Source organism: Harpegnathos saltator, unplaced genomic scaffold (genome assembly GCF_003227715.2).
Source record: "Harpegnathos saltator strain DR-91 unplaced genomic scaffold, Hsal_v8.6 scaffold774, whole genome shotgun sequence".
In the NCBI taxonomy this organism is placed as follows: domain Eukaryota; kingdom Metazoa; phylum Arthropoda; class Insecta; order Hymenoptera; family Formicidae; genus Harpegnathos; species Harpegnathos saltator.
The window spans coordinates 318779-334871 of NW_020230620.1; the positions used below are offsets into that span (position 1 = coordinate 318779).

General features: G+C 44.8%; 1 protein-coding gene across 1 annotated transcript in view; it reads right to left on the reverse strand.

The window, feature by feature from the left end:
• Positions 1-4578: 4578 nt before the first annotated feature.
• UBL3 (ubiquitin like 3) overlaps positions 4579-16093 on the reverse strand; it is a 36178-nt gene continuing 24663 nt past the window's right edge. Inside the window, exons 2-4 of the mRNA XM_011148518.2 lie at positions 11738-11846; positions 10830-10994; positions 4579-8253 (exon numbers count right to left, since the gene is read on the reverse strand). Of these exons, the coding sequence (XP_011146820.1) occupies positions 8189-8253; positions 10830-10994; positions 11738-11846 (339 nt within the window). The 3' untranslated portion in view covers positions 4579-8188. The remainder of the gene's footprint in view (positions 8254-10829; positions 10995-11737; positions 11847-16093) is intronic.

Consider the following 16093-nt stretch of genomic DNA (forward strand, 5'->3'; position numbering starts at 1 on the left):
ATCATTTAGATTTTAAAATATATACCAATCAGGTGTAGGAGCTTGCTAAAGCCCGTATCAGACTACTACGATTGGAATTGAGTATTGGATTGAAATTTAACCAATCAGGGCTAAGTTCACTATATTTGAGATTATTTTCTTTTTTCCACTTGGTCAAATTTCAATCCAATCTCAATCCCAATCTATAGTCTGATACGGGCTTAAGCCCTAAACACAATGCCAGGCGACAGGCAATAAGAATAAAAATAGACCAATCATAATCGACTATTACAAGAATAATCTATTGTGATTGGTCTATTTTTATACTTATTGCCTGTTGCCTGGCATTGTGTTTAGGGCTTTACACTACCTAGTAAATTCACCTATGCATCGATGCGCCTGCGTGAAAGTGTTCTGGCTGTGACATTGTGCCGATTGTGCGTCGTGCCATCGATTCGTAGAGTTGCTGAGGCCAGAGTGAAAAATGCACGCGGTTTTGACCAAGTTGAGGCTAACGTCCCGTTTATCGGGCGTTATTGCCCGAAACTGCAATACGAATATTGTGAGTACACCGCCCAGAGTAAAGATTTCCACAGCTGTGAGTAAAATTTAATTTATATATGGAATTACGTAAGAGTCAAATTCAAAAACGCAATTAATCTGCCTTCCTCTCTCGATAAAACTGGAGGAATACATTTCTCTCTTCACTTTTTTGTCGTTGGAATGATAGCGATGTGTTTAACTACAAAAAGGCAGAGCAGAGAGGTGGAGAGAAAGGAATATACGATAGATATAGAACATGTATAAATTTTGTCGAATTTCTCTCTTTCGCACAGTAACTTAGCTTTCACCCAAATTGGTTTTAAGTAATATTTATATTCATTTATGTTCTAGGAACAATTCTTCTCCCTATTTTGTCTTGGTGCTGCGATAATGGGACCACCTATGTATTTTGCACCTAGATTCAAGATATATGCAAATAGGCCTACCTAAGACTACTTAGATCGATGAAGCCTTGAAAATGTCACTTTAGCCTGAAAATTAATCACAGTGGAGCTATTATTTATGATTGTATCTATTTGACAGATTGTTGGATCCTGCTGGAAATATATTAAACGCTTCCGGATCCTTAATAAACAAACTGTAATATTTATGTAGCTTATTTCAAAGTAGTCTTATCCACAACAATTTTCTTGTGATTATCCTCCAACTTGTGAGAGGTAACATTTAATTGTTAAGTTTTCTTCGATTCAATTCTTCAATTTGATTTGATTTGACAAAAAGAGTAATTGCTAACTAAAGAAAGATCTGTTTTATCAATGTGAACATATTTTGATGAGGTATTAAACACCACCAAGCAATTCTCAAAAATTGGCACTTTACGTGAAATGAGACATATGTTGATGTTCGAGAAAAATATCGATATTTATGAGAAGCGGAAGTAAGATTTTATATACGTATATATGTAATCTTTTTTTATCTTTTTATAATACTACATAGCTTTATACATTTCCTTCATTACCCCGGCGCGCGAACATTCGTCAGCTTTGAAAGATGTAACGGTCGATTATATATGTGAAATCATTCAATTCGAAGATGTTTCTCTTCATTACGCGAAAACGTATCAGTGATCGATAACAAGATTAAGAAATATATAAATGGTCAGTGAGACAGAAAGGTCTGCAACATCCCTTTTTCTTAGTCTCGTGTAACTTCTTCGCGTTCTTCTCCGCACGACGAAAGAACGTTTTTGCTTTCTCTATAATATACCCTCGCAGATAAATTTTCCAATTGGTTACCGGATACGTGTTGTGAGGTTTGCAAAGTAAAAGTACGCAAACCTTTCTGCTGTTGCATTCGTACATACGCATTCTCGGTCATATCTCGCGTCTTTTATTCGAAGCGGTGATTTTGTCCTCGATTATTCGAGCAAAGTAATCATCAATCATCGAAATTAACGCGATCGTTCGTGTTTTTACATCCGACGTCCGACGTCCGACGTCTGAACGTGACATTGCAGCGGGAGGAGTTACAAGGTATAAATTTATTACGGAGCCATTACGATCGTGAACAATGATTTCGGAATTAATTTCACCGTTCTACGATGATAAATGCGACGGAAAGTTGCGAGCGACGGCAATTTCCTCTTTAGAGCTCCTCCCCCTCCCTCCTCTTTCTATTTTCTTTTTCACGAGAAAGAAACGAGAACGAATCTGACGTTAAACGATATTCTACGATATCCTCGAACGCGGTTGTAACTGCATACGTAAATGAATACAATATGCAACTGATCTTTAAGAATACTTTTAATAATACATTCACGATAGGACTAATAGTCTCCTGTATTCTTCGCGCATCCCTCCACAACATACCGGGTACGATGTAGCTTTTGCTCTTTCTCTTTCGTACGCACACGCATTCTTACACACACTCTCACACGCGCGCGCTTGCTTGATCGCAAATCTTAAAATTTTACGAACTAAACAATTTGTTTCCCTATGTAAACAGCATTTATAGATAATCTACATCTTAAGATCTTACAATAAAAAATACGAATCGCGGGGATGGTGAAGAGGGAAAGAAGGGCTATGGGGCTAAACAGGGCTGTATAATGACAATAAAATGTCCTTATATATATATATATGTGTGTGTGTGTGTGTGTGTATATATATATATATATATATATATATATATATACATACATACACGGATGCTTTCCAGACAACCGATGACACCGGGACACAGGGCAAACATAGTAAACGATGAGTAAATCGTGATGAGTGCATCGTGCGAGCCGTTCCCATAAACCCACAGAGTATATACAATGTGTATTTGTCGTTAAACTTTCACGTATTATAGGATCACTTTTTTTTTTCAATAGATAGGGTAAATAGAGAATAACTTTGTCTTGCCGCGGACGCGTGTATTTTTTGAAGTTTTTATTGTACCTCGTTGTGCGGTCGGGAAAGAATATAGAATCGCCGACAACGTACGGTATAGCGACGGCCAAAATAGAATCACCAAAGGGTCACCTCAAAGTTTCGTGGACCGCGCGCGTACGACAGTCAAACACGTCCAAACACGGCAAAGTTGACCGTTTTCGTAACATTTTCTACATATATCGTACGGTACGTGCGGTTTTTAAGCTTATTTATAAATTTCTCTTCCTCTTAATTATACAAGCGTTTCATCTTAAACCGATGTAATTGGAGTTTAAGTTGTTTCTATACACCGATAGGCTCTTGGCCATTTTCACTCAAGGTGCGGGGAGGCTAGTCAGCGAAATGTAAAGAGGACACACGATTTAATTGTGGATATATTTGGCCGTCACTACATCTAACGAAACTTTCGAGACCGGAGGATACTCGGATTCGAAAAGATAGAAATTACGATTTACGCAGTCGATCTTGCAGACTCCGCAACTCGCGTGCAGCAGAATCTAATCTACGCCGGAAGAAAGCAGTCTTTTGCAGAAAGGGAATAAAGCCGTGTAAGAAGAGACGAGATTTTACAGAGATGAAAAAGGGAAAATTTTCTGACATTATTCAAAATTAAAAATCATCCCGTTTAATAAACGAGATATATATATATATATATATATATAAACGATTTTCTTCCGAATATCATCTGTTCCGTCGTATATTTTCCGATTCATTTCGCAACGTTTCTTAGCCGAAATAGAACAAAACCGAATCCTTCTCTCTCAATCCTTATCGTATACAATCGTGTGAACGTGTAAAACGAATTTTTGACTCTTGCCCTTTCTGCAGCAGTCGATTCAATCGCTCAGATTGAGGAATCAGTGATGTCGAGTGACGCCAATATTTAGGCTCGATTGCGACGACTGCTCGATCAGCGTTAATCCTGGTCGGTTAGATTTTGCTTCTCCTCTAACTAGAAATTATATATCGGGACTTGTTGTATGTTGTAGGAGGGGAAATACGCGGAGCTCGCGTGCGCGCGGGATTAACGTTTCGACTGCCGTCGCAATATTTGTGCCCGCAATATTGATATGTTCCGGTCGACGGAGCATTTTTTTTTTCTTTACTTTTTGCTTCTGTTCTATCATCGCTTCTATCAACGCCAATATCGACGCTGCGTATGTTGTAATTGCAATAGCCAAAGGTCGTTTCGCACACTTTGATACTTTTGCGAAAGATACGAGTAAAATATTTTGCATATTAGAAGCGAGGAGGGAAGATTAGAGGAAGAAAAATTTGTCGAACGTAGGAAAAGGGACACATTTGAGAGGAGGAAAGGGGCAGGAGGGGGACAGAAAATCATTCCGCTATGGCACAGGTTTATGAGTCAGGCAGGTACTAAATAACGATTTTGAAATATACAAACATGGTCAACTTCTCGCAAGTACGTGTGTGTACATAGGAAATAAATTAAATATAGCTCCCATTCGACCGAACAAGTTTTCGGCTTTTTCGCATCTCTCTCTCTCTCTCTCTCTCTCTCTCTCTCTCTCTCTCTCTCTCTCTCTCTCTCTCGTTCACGCTGTCTCTCTTGCTCTCCCTCTCATTCACACTTTTCTTTCTCTCTCTCCCTTTCATTCTATCGTTCTCTCTCTCTCTCTCTCTCTCTCTCTCTCTCTCTCTCTCTCTCTCTCTCTCATTTCGCGAATTTAACTACGTAAGAACATTGTATTATATATATATACACAGGGTTATGCATTTCATAAGAGTTACAGTACGATTACGGTAATATAAGGTGTGTACGTGTTATCGTATTGTATATATATGTGTGTTATGTAGAGAGTACGCACATGCGTACGCGCGTGTGTAATATGTGTTTGTGTGTGTGTACGTGTGATAGAGAATCATCTACAACGCATTCGTAACGGTTTGATTGGACCTAACTACGATCGATCGATACTCGAATGGGCATGTAATCCATAGCGTAGAATTATTGGGTCTAACAAGAGCGATGATCTAGGCCCGACAGATTCGCATGGACGGGTACACGAAGGGGTAAGGGGGAGGACAAAAAGGGGTGGAACAATAGAAGGAGGGTAAGGGGCTCGACAGAGGAAAAAGAAGGGAGATTAACAGGAAATATATTCGAGTTTTTATTTAATCATAACTACCATTAGAGATCCGATGTTTTCTCTCTCTCTCTCTCTCTCTCTCTCTCTCATTCTTTCTCTTGCTCTCCCTCTCTCATACTTTCTCTTGCTCTCCCTCTCTCTCTCTGTTCCACATAATCTTATATCCAGAATACTAAACTCTCAGTGACGTCATAATATTACTTCTTTAAATTCATGATAATAAAGTCTATCATATGAGAGCTTAACTGCTGTGTCAACGTGTATCATTGTCGCGCGTGCACATTGAAACGCGACAGAGAGCACGTTCCAAATGCACGCGCGACTTCGATAATAGCGTGTGCAGGTTGTCAAAAGACGTGATTGCGAGAACACGAGAACGCGGCGTCCGTTTGACTCCAAATCCAAATAGGCTCTCTCTTCGTCTCGATCGTCGCGATCAGGAGACGCATCTCAGTTGAGGGCTCGCGACTTGTCGACAAATTTTTAGCAACGTGTCTCTAAAGTCGATGATGCTTGATTCTAAAGATAAAATCTTTTTTCTTTCGAGTATAATACAATTAATTTTACAAGTCTATTCGTTTGATCAAATTGGTTCCCACAGGGAAAGAACGACGGATGCGCGAAAAAACGTGTAATGTTTGAAATTTGAGGCGACAGAACGTCAATACACAGATTTGTGAAAATTTAACTAACGAATCTTCCGGAAAATTCCGCTCTCGAGGAGTCGCATGCTCTTCCTTTAACAACCTGTATGTGCAGAGTGTTTCTGGCCAACCGCGCGCTTCCGTTTAACGATAAGCGCGCCGTGCGAGTAGCTAACGCGAGCGGAATTTAAAAACGTATCACGAATCCAGCGATTCTGCGAACAATGTAGTATTTTGCATCGGTGCATCAACCTGTTGATTATTTTCCACCGTGTCGCGAATAAAACTTGTTCCGCAAAGACTTATCTTGTTCGAGAAAACTTTCGTCACTCCATCGCGCATGTCCCTTCTCCCATGCACGATTCCCTTCGACTACTTGACACGCGCGTATCGTATCAACAGAGAGAGTATTGGCTAGGAACACCCTGCACATACATACATGCATACATACGTCAAATATACATACGATGTAAATATATGTGTATGCATGTATGTACATATATTCTCGTTACCTGCATATCACAACATAAATTTTATTTTCTCTTTCATTCTTTCACTCTGTTTTTCTCTTTTGCTCTCTCAGACACTCGCGCGCGCACTCTCTCCCCCCCCCCGTTTTTTTTTCAGCCAGCGCAACACATTCGCACTTACGCAAGCACGCACACACGATCCCATCTACAATAATTATTATAACGCTGCAGTATCGGGATAGTGGTTGAGTTTCTAAGCACATGTAGCGCCGTTTCAGGGTGCATTCCCACTTAGAATCCGGTAGTCCTGTTGTGTTCGACATTCCCGCCGAAATTCCATTCGTCTTACCGTCACCGTCCACGTCGGCTCTGTTACGCCGGACGAGAGAACGACAGCGAAACGAGATCACGAGAACCCGGCGTTCGAAAGCACGACGACGGTTACGCCGTAATCGTTCGCCTTCCCGTGGTCTCTTTCAGACCACCGGTTACGCCGACTAGCGTCGAATAGCGCTGATGGCTGACTGCGGTTAACTAAAGTTACATCGTTCTCTCTGATCAACTAATCTCTAGTCTCGTTTCTCTTAAAAATTATAGGTCATCTAATTTTGCCTTTAAACGAAGTCAAATCAAGTTGAGATGTAACGCGGATTAAATCTCTAGATTCGTCTCCCGTTCCGTTTTCTCTCTCATCGTACTCGGGACGAAGGAACGATCGCTCGCGATCGAAAGTTAATTTGCTAAAAGTAATTGCGATTGATTAGATTTGTTTCCTTCTCGCTCCCTTGAGATATTATGCAATTACATTCTCCGTCCGGAAAGTAAGATATTGTCAAGCACGAAATTCAATTTTGTAGTCAAATTACTGCTATTTTTTCTTTCCTTATCGCGAATTAAGGCGGGGTAAGGAGATACCCAACTAAAGTTACACTCGTGTTTCACTTTTGCATTATTATCGATATTAAATGACACACGAGAGATAGAACCGCGCTACATATAGATATAGATTGGATTGATCAATGATGTTAATTAAATTAAATTCTTTGATAAATCGAGAAGGTGTCAAGTGTAACGATAAACTATTTTCGCGTACGGTCGTACTACTATTACTGCACTCGTATCCGTTCCTGCACTCGCCTCTCCTTCTCGCTCGTTGTTACAAGTAACACATTACAGTATCAACGAGTCGGGCAGACGGAGAGAAACAGTTGCTAATCGAAATTCGGTTGAACTAACCGACTGATCCCTGATCTTTCTCGTCTGTACACGGCTGTACGTCGCCGTTCCCCGACTAAACTAAAACATCGTTAGCCAAAAATCAGTTAGCCATCGCTATCGGCGCAAGTCGCGACCGGTTTGCTTGCCTTTCGGCGCGAGCAGCTCAACTGTCGTTTCGATTGCTCGCGATGGAGAAACACCACCGCATCCCGTCCGACTTCTTTTCCGTTCCGAGTACATTTTCCTCGGGTACTGCGTCGTGTCATCGATCGTGCGCACGCCTTGTTACCGATTGACCGTTGCATCGCACCAAACCGAATCAAATCGAAATCCCTGACCGACGCTGTGACGACGATGCAACATGCGTCTTCCTCGCCGATGATGACCACAACGACCAAGTCTAAGTTGACGTTGACGTTGACGATGACGATGACGATGACGATGACAACGACGACGACGACGACAATGGGATGCAAACGACGTTGTTGTTGTTGTTGTTGTTGTTGTTGTTGTTGTTGTCGTCGTTATCGTTATCGTTGCTATTGCGGCAGCAGCAGCAGCAGCAACAGCAGTCTGCATCGCTCCGTCTGCGAGAGCAGCGGGCCGTCAAAGAGCGTGAAACGAACGCGCAACGACACGATGTAATCCGGCCTCCTGCTACACTGCTCACGAGCTCAGCCACTAACGATTATACATCAGCACGAAACCTTAGAAACCATCGCTCAGCCTGGGTGAGCCCGCGACACGACGCGCTCGCCCACGCTGCACGGCCATCCACCATCACGACGAAATCTTCACGTCGGCGACGCACACTGTCGGCGATTTTAAAGTATGCAGCAGGAAGCCGAGCAGCAACTACTCCCGCCGCCTTTACTTTTTTGCCTCTGATCTGCAACAAAGAATGCAACGTTGGTATACTCGCGGCGGCCATGCTACCTCGCGAAAGCGATGTACCGCGCGTCGCGGGATTCAACGTATCTACGTCGTTAATTCACCGCCTAAGCCGCCTTTAGCGTGCTTTCCGTGCTTTGCGGACTTGAATGTTACTTTCACAGACATACTGAAAGGAAAAGAATCTTTAAAAAAAGAAAAAAAAAAGGAAAAAAAACAGAGAGAGAGAGAGAGAGAGAAAGAGAGAGAGAAAAGAAAAACCATTTATTTATACCAATACGCATGTTCATGCGCGGAGAAAAAATGTTTCAAACGAGTAAAGTCTACAAACTCGCCGGGTTGTATGTGTTGTTGTAATAGCGGCGGGAAAAGCGAGGAGGACTCACGTTGAAAGAACGGTGGGTACGACTCTTAGCTCAAGTCGTAGTTTTCGGGATCGTCGGGCATGATAAACATATGCTCACCGTTAGGTAGGATACCTACGAAAAGGATCATGCGAGGAAAAGATGGGAGTGGATGGCTTAGAATTATCGAGACGCAATTGTACGCGCGTACGTGCGACGCTTACGGATCGGAAAAGGAACGGTGTGAAAAAGAATGTGAAAGAAACGTGCTTTCGGGACCGTTTCAACCGTGCTCGAGCGCTCGCGTTTGATTGCATTTAGTTACACTCAACAGACCAGCGAATAATCAACAACGAGCGCGATGTAAAAATGACAAAGGCAAACGCGAGGAGGTAAGCTGAGTTCTCGAGTGCATTCACACACACGGCGAGAAGTCAGCGCGTTGCAGCACAGCTCGCAGCGCCGCCGATGCGAGAGCACGACTCGTATGGGAAGAAAAAAGAAAAGGAAAAAAAAAAAAAAAAAGGGGGCGATTTAGAAAGGAGGAAAGCTCCTGTTGCGAAGTTGCGCGGTTAAGGTACGCCGGCGTAGCGAAGTTGCACAATGCGTCGTACTCGGACGATTATCTTCTCCGTCGATCAAAGCTGATTACTAACCAACCCACCCGCTCGTTCCATCCGTCGCATCGATTAATAATTATCAGTAAACGAGTGCGCGCGCACGGTAAAGTTCACTTGATCGAGAGATCTTGGGAATGCAAAGGAGGATGGAGGTAAAAATAAAGCGTTGAATTGTCAATCGATTCACGCGCACGCGTCTCTCTCTCTCTCTCTCTCTCGCTCATAGAGTCGCGCGCTGTTCAAGTCGCAAGAAAAGTCACTAAAAGCTCGCGAGGGAGAAAATGCTGGCGCAAACGAGTGGTAGCGACGAGGCGAAATCATACGTCGCGCGTTGCGCAACGGGGAGTTAACTGTTGTTGACGATTACGCGCGACACGAGGAACGAGATCGTGAGCGAGAATCATCATATTCGGCCTTTCACCGCTGTTGCACACGCTGACCTGTTAAATCGATAGCGCGACGCGCGATCGCGGCGCCTAATTTACGGCATTCGCGCGGTACATTCGCGCCGTGAAATGAACATCGCGAATGAACGCCGAGATCGCGAATCCGATATGCGCGCGCGCGCGCGCGATCCACCAATTGGATTTTCTGATTCGACACTTTGCTTTCACGACACACACACGCAATCCCTACGGGACAATTCCACTTGAATGTGTTGTCTTTACTTTTCGCTCGGAAACTTACTCGTCAGCGAACCGATCTCAATGCTTGAAAAACTTTTCTTTTGCAACCGAATGTAATACGGCGTCTTCATTAAAAATGGCAAATCGTTTTCCTCCAAATCCGTCGCGAGGAGTCGTCTCTTGCAATAAATCGTCACGTTTTCGAGCGAGCTGTACACGTTGTCAAATAGCAGGAAAATACGGCTAATCGATATAATTCTGTTATAATGAATGCCGATGGAACGACATTTTCGACGGTAACAAAGTGTAATTAAATCTCCGTCCTAATACGCGGCTTGATATAACGAACTTTCGGTACAACAAATTCAATTCGGAAACCCGGCGTGGCTCGCTGTAACGAGATTTTACCGTAATAATCACGCAAGCGCGTCACGTACCGATGCGATAGATTCAGTTTAGACCGACGATGGGTAAACAAATTTAAGGAACGATAACGCGTGCGAAGCGTGAAAGGGTAGCAGCCGGCCGACCCCGAGTATTGTATGGAACGTGCTTTTTATATGTTTTACATGCTGTAGGCTTGCAGGGAATTAATCCTCATTCAGGCGATCTATTTCCCCGCGGGAGAAAGAAAGAGAGGAGGAAAGAAAGGGATACGCGCTGCATTATGCAAAAGTACGAGCGGATACGGAATATTCAGAGCGAACAAGAATTACGTGTCTCTCTTTTTCTCTGCAGTCCGGATTTTACAGCGCCTTATTAGTAGCAGTCTCATTATCACACGATGGAACGACGGAAGAAGTTATCCAGCCGGGTGGGGGTGGGGGATGGGGAATGGGGGGGGGGGCTAAGGAAAATGTCACACGTGCTTGCGCGTCGTTCGTTGCGGAAAAACGCACGTGAGCGAGGGAGAAACCCTACGCAAAAAGTTGCGCAACCGCCCGCCCCGAAGGAGATGGAGAGGGTTGCCTCCCGCGAATTCACCTTGAGAATTAGGCTCCGGAAGATTCTCCCGCGGCACCAGATGCATCACTGTGGTTTTTCCGAAGGGAAGCCCAAGAGCACCGAGCGTGACATTGCTGTGTAGGAAACGACCCTGGTAGATTAGCCGCAGAATCTCCGCCTTGGCGACCGCCTCTTCTGCCCAGTCTGCAACGCGAAGAAGATAACATTGGGCAGATGCCGAGAGCACTTTCTCTCTCTCTCTCTCTCTCTCTCTCTCTCTCTCTCTCTCTCTCTCTCTCTCTCTCTCTCTCTCTCGCTCTCTCTCTCTCTCTCTCTCCCTCTCTCTCGAGCTACTCGCTAAAAGTTTCCGGGACGAGTATCAAAGTAATCGAATAATTTTAGAGAAGCAACGCGGAATTCTCTCTAAAGGAGGATACACGCGCAGTCTCGGGCGATTTTTGATCGAACAATTTAACGGAGCGTGATTTTATATTTTATCAACAATTGTCGCGACTTTCTCTACTCGTTTTGTGTCTGCGTGAACTTATCATGCTCGTGTGTCACGCACATGCCAATTTTCTCGGTTCTCTATCAGTGACTTAAATTTTGAAGGCGGCGCTAGTGGATCCCAAATCCGGAATGTGTCCTATAAATTGTAATATTTAACATACCGTTGTTGTCGTATTGTTATCGTGTGACACGATGGCATCGGTAATTAATGGCAATAATTGCGAATAGCGCTGTGCAAGAGAGAGAGAGAGAGAGAGAGAGAGAGAGAGAGAGAGAGAGAGAGAGAGAGAGAGAGAGAGAGAGAGAGAGTGGGAGGGGAAGAAGAGGAAGAAGAAAGAGAGAACATACGACGAGGAGGCCGCTATAGCAATGATATTAACGCTAATGGACATCGGTGCGATGCAACCCGAGTTTCGAAACGGCAACGACTGACTCACCTTCCGGCCAATTTTCAAACACATGGTGCGCTATATCTCCCGCGGAATCGCTCGGACTGAATAGGAACTCTTTTGTCTTGCCACTGACGAGGATGAGGCGTAGATTTATCTGTGAAGTACAAAGAGACAATGACGGTTAGCGTAAGGAGCTCATCGACAAGTCACTTTTCAGACTTTATTTATCTTTCGATCAGTCATCCAAAGTATAATCCAAAGTAATTAGGCGTTTATATTATAACGCATCCGTTTCCCCCCGCATTGCGAGAGAAGAGGCACATCAATTTGTGTTGCCATTAAGCGCGATCAGTACTAATAACTGCGCGCAGACACGTGCGCATTGTCAGAACATTATCAGGCACGTGTCGCTACGCAAGCGAGATAGCGTAAAGGAATAAAAGGAGCGTATTAAAAAGGAGCCGATTTTTGCCCCCAAAACGGAGTGCAAAATTTGCGTCATCTCTTATAGTTTTTTTCACCTAGAATCGCCGCTTAGAATCACACGTGGTAATATCCGTTTGCTATCAAAGACAACATCCTCCCTCCCACCCCTCCCTGTTTCCATTTTTGTGAAAAGTCGTGATATATTTGGAGAGAAAAATTGAGGTCATGAATAGGTTATCATCTTTGAGGTTTTCACCATTTTGCCCACACTTTGATAACAATCGGATATCACACCACGTGATTTGACGTGATTAAAAGGCCGGGGGAGAAACCATGCAAATTTTACACGTCGGCTCGGCTCGCCGCGAAGATCGTCCATTTTTCAACATACTCCTTTGCGCTTGCCTTGTTCCAAGGAAGCATGCGAATCGACGAGCGCGAATCGATTACTCGCGCGCGCAGCCGTTGACATTCGAACAATCTTCCTTCCCCTTCGGACGAACGCGAATTCAATTAATGTCGGCGGGGGGGGGGGGGGTGCGCGAAGATCGGACAACATAAATAATTAGTGACGACGAAGCTGGCGCGACGCGGTGGAGCACTCGGAGGATCCGACCGACCGCTCGTGACCCTTCGCGGTCATCGTGGTCGCGACAATCCGCTGCTAAAGCTTTAAATCATCGTCCCCGCGGCGAGCATTATCGCCCAGCTGCACGCGAGACTTCCCCTTGGCATTGCGGGAATTTTCGCGCGCGGCTCGGAGGTTGGCTCGCTGTTGGCTGCCTGTTGTAAAGTGTATAACGGGGGAATAATGCGGGCGGGCGTATAATAAAGGTATAATGAGGAAACTCGTATGCGGTATGCGGGAAGAGCGAGAGCGAGAGACAGAGTGAGTGAGCGAGGAAAGCGAGGCGCGGTGTGGTGTGACGAGGTGATATAAGGGGGGGGGGGGGCGCGCGCGGGAGGAGAGATTCGCGAATTTATTCCGAATTATTCAGTTCGTCCAATTTCATCATTTTTCCGAAGGGACTCTACGAAGAATTTTCGTTCGCTCGTCGCGAGAAAAAACGAGGGTCGCAAATTTCTAGCGAAATAAAATCCCGAGCGCGGCGATAGGCATATCCGCGTACACTGTTGCGCCGCACTTTTGCCCGACTTGCGTATGAAAAAAACCGGGACATTTTTTGGACCTGGTCTTTCCTCTCGCCAAAATTCCATTGAATTCAGATTGTTCGACGTTAAATGTGTGTTAACGGCACAGGGCCCGGTATAAACGGATACAATTCCCAATAGCGCTGTAAAATACTGCGCAAGTGCCATTTACGAGAAACATTTATGAGTTACAGAGCGAATGTGAAAACTATTTTTCCCATATTTTCTCCCTTTCTCTCTATAAAAAAAAAAAAAAAACAAAAAAAAAATAAATAAATAAGAATACATCGGCGTGCACGTTTCCCCAAACAAACGAGATATCGCGAACGAATATCTTGATCCTCGCGCGCTTGGATTTTCATTCTTGGCACACAATCGGTTTTCCCTCGGACAGATTTTCCATTACGACCATCCCCTTCTTTCAGCCTCGATACACCTTTCCAACTCTAATGCGAAAACAAGAGCAGAGATCTCGAAATATTGCGTAACGCACGAGCCGTCGCAATCAAAAGCGACAATACGCGCGCTTTAATGCGCGCACCCTCGCGTACACCTTAATCCCGGCCCTGCCGTCGTCATTTTCTAATATGTCGATAACGAGATATCGGTTTTCCGAGCAGCCAGCGACTAGATGGTCGGTCCTGAGGCTTGATTCAGCCGCAAATTACGCGCCGTGAGTTTATTCGCGCGCAAAACCGCGGCGCGATTCCCATCGATCGAGAGAGCGCGTGGATCGACAATTGCTTCATTAACGTAACGCCCCGAGAGATGAAGAGAGAGAGAGAGAGAAAGAGAGAGAGAGAGAGAGAGAGAGAGAGAGAGAGAGAGAGAGAGAGAGAGAATGAGAGGAGAGGCGTACTTTTAGCTTATACTCTCGTCATTTGGGACGACCAGGATCGTCGGGCCGTGCACAGAGGAAGAGGTCCTCCTGCACCTTCTCTTTCGATACGGACGCTGGAGGCTCTCAAAGTCTCTCTCTCTCTCTCTCTCTCTCTCTCTCTCTCTCTCTCTCTCTCTCTCTCTCTCTCTCTCTCTCTCTCTCTCTCTCTCCCTCTCTCTCTCTCTTCCTCGAAAGCTGCGTGTGTGTGTGTGAATTCATGAGAGTCACGAGAGAAGGGTCTTTGTGGAGTCGAGTCGAGTCGAATCGACTCGCAGGTTCGTACATCACAGTCCCAACTTTAAAGGGACTTGTTATCCATATGTTACCAGTCGATTACTCGAGTCACGTGCTCGAGTCGTCCGCTCCCCCCTTTCTATCTCTCTTTGTCTGGTCGAGATATTTCGCATTCAGAGCTTCGCCTCGTCTTCAGTTGTTCCGACTCGGTGAACGCGCAACCTCGACTTCGTTTCGCGACTTGTCACGTTGTCCGCGATACAACATTTCCGACGTGTCTCGCGGAATCGCGTTTCGTACAGAGTAGACGAAAAGATAAGGATAACGCAAATGGGCTCCAGTTCGCCGAGGGTGCGCACCGAGGGGTGACTCTCGATTCTCTCTCACCGAATGCGAGAGAACCCCTCGATCACAGTCGGTCCATCGACGGACCTATCCATCCGTCTACACCTAAATATACCTAGCGACGTGAATTTCACGATGTCACGCTGCCTAGTACGTGGAATATTTCGTTTCTTTCGTTTCACGCCACAGCGTACTCTGATCGCGTACTTTCGCTGCTTTCACCACGCACCACCACCACCGTGCAATGATGAACGAATCTCATTTGAAAAGAAACAAGTTGAAGAGAGAGAGAGAGATGAAGAGGATTGAGATCCCGTAACATTTGTCATACGTACACACACACACACACAATCGACAGTACAAAACTGTCTGAATATCGTTGCGCTTTAGCGTTAGCAATCGTATCGAGTGTATCTCACCTCGTGGCGGTGCATTATATTTTTATGCGGCTAATGCGCACGACTTGAACTTTACTAAAGACCAAGAGAGTTAAGATGCGGGTTAAATCAAGCGAGGATATTGTAAAAAGGGGTGAATCTTGAAGCTAACATCGGTGACGGATAATCACTCCAAGAAGCCGAGTTCGACACGCAACTTGGAGGAGTTTCGCCAACTTATAATCTTAAAAGTGGGATCGTCTTCAATTAACTCGGGATAATGACCGGCGTTCTATCGGCGGCCAAATTGCATGTGGACTTGGAAAGTATAATGAACGTCTCGCTGCCTTTCTAATGAAACGGATAAGTGGATTAAATTAAGGAGCTAACGCCATTTAAGGTGAATCCGTAGGCTGATGATACACGTCAGGCGTTCGTGTTTTTCACCTTGAGGAGAGAGAGAGAGAGAGAGAGAGAGAGAGAGAGAGAGAGAGAGGGAGAGAGAGAGAGATCGCCTCGGTCTTGGAAATATCTCGCTGGTCCAGTCGTAAATCTACGACTCCCGACAAAGGAACGAATATTTATTTTTTCTGCCCCCCCTCCCCCCTCCTCCCAGCACTCGCCAAAAGAGTCGATAAGCCGCCCGTTATAGTCGGGAACACGAGGTAGCTCGATCTAAGAATGTCGAGTAAAGGTTCACATAAATATTTCACACAAAGATAAATCTATGGCGGAGAGAAAAGCGGAAGTTACTTACCGAGAATTCGATCTCTCGTAATATCACACGGGAAATGACCCACTTTTTAATATTCGATGTTAGATATCCCGATGTGCTCAAGACTCAAATTAAAATTCCGTTGAAGCAACCCCCGATGCGACATCCGGTTGAATTACTATTTTGCCAAAAGTTTCGCGCGAGAATAATAATTTGGAGAAAAGAAAACTCGGGCGATTTGATCAAACGACATCACGCGACGGAGGCACGAG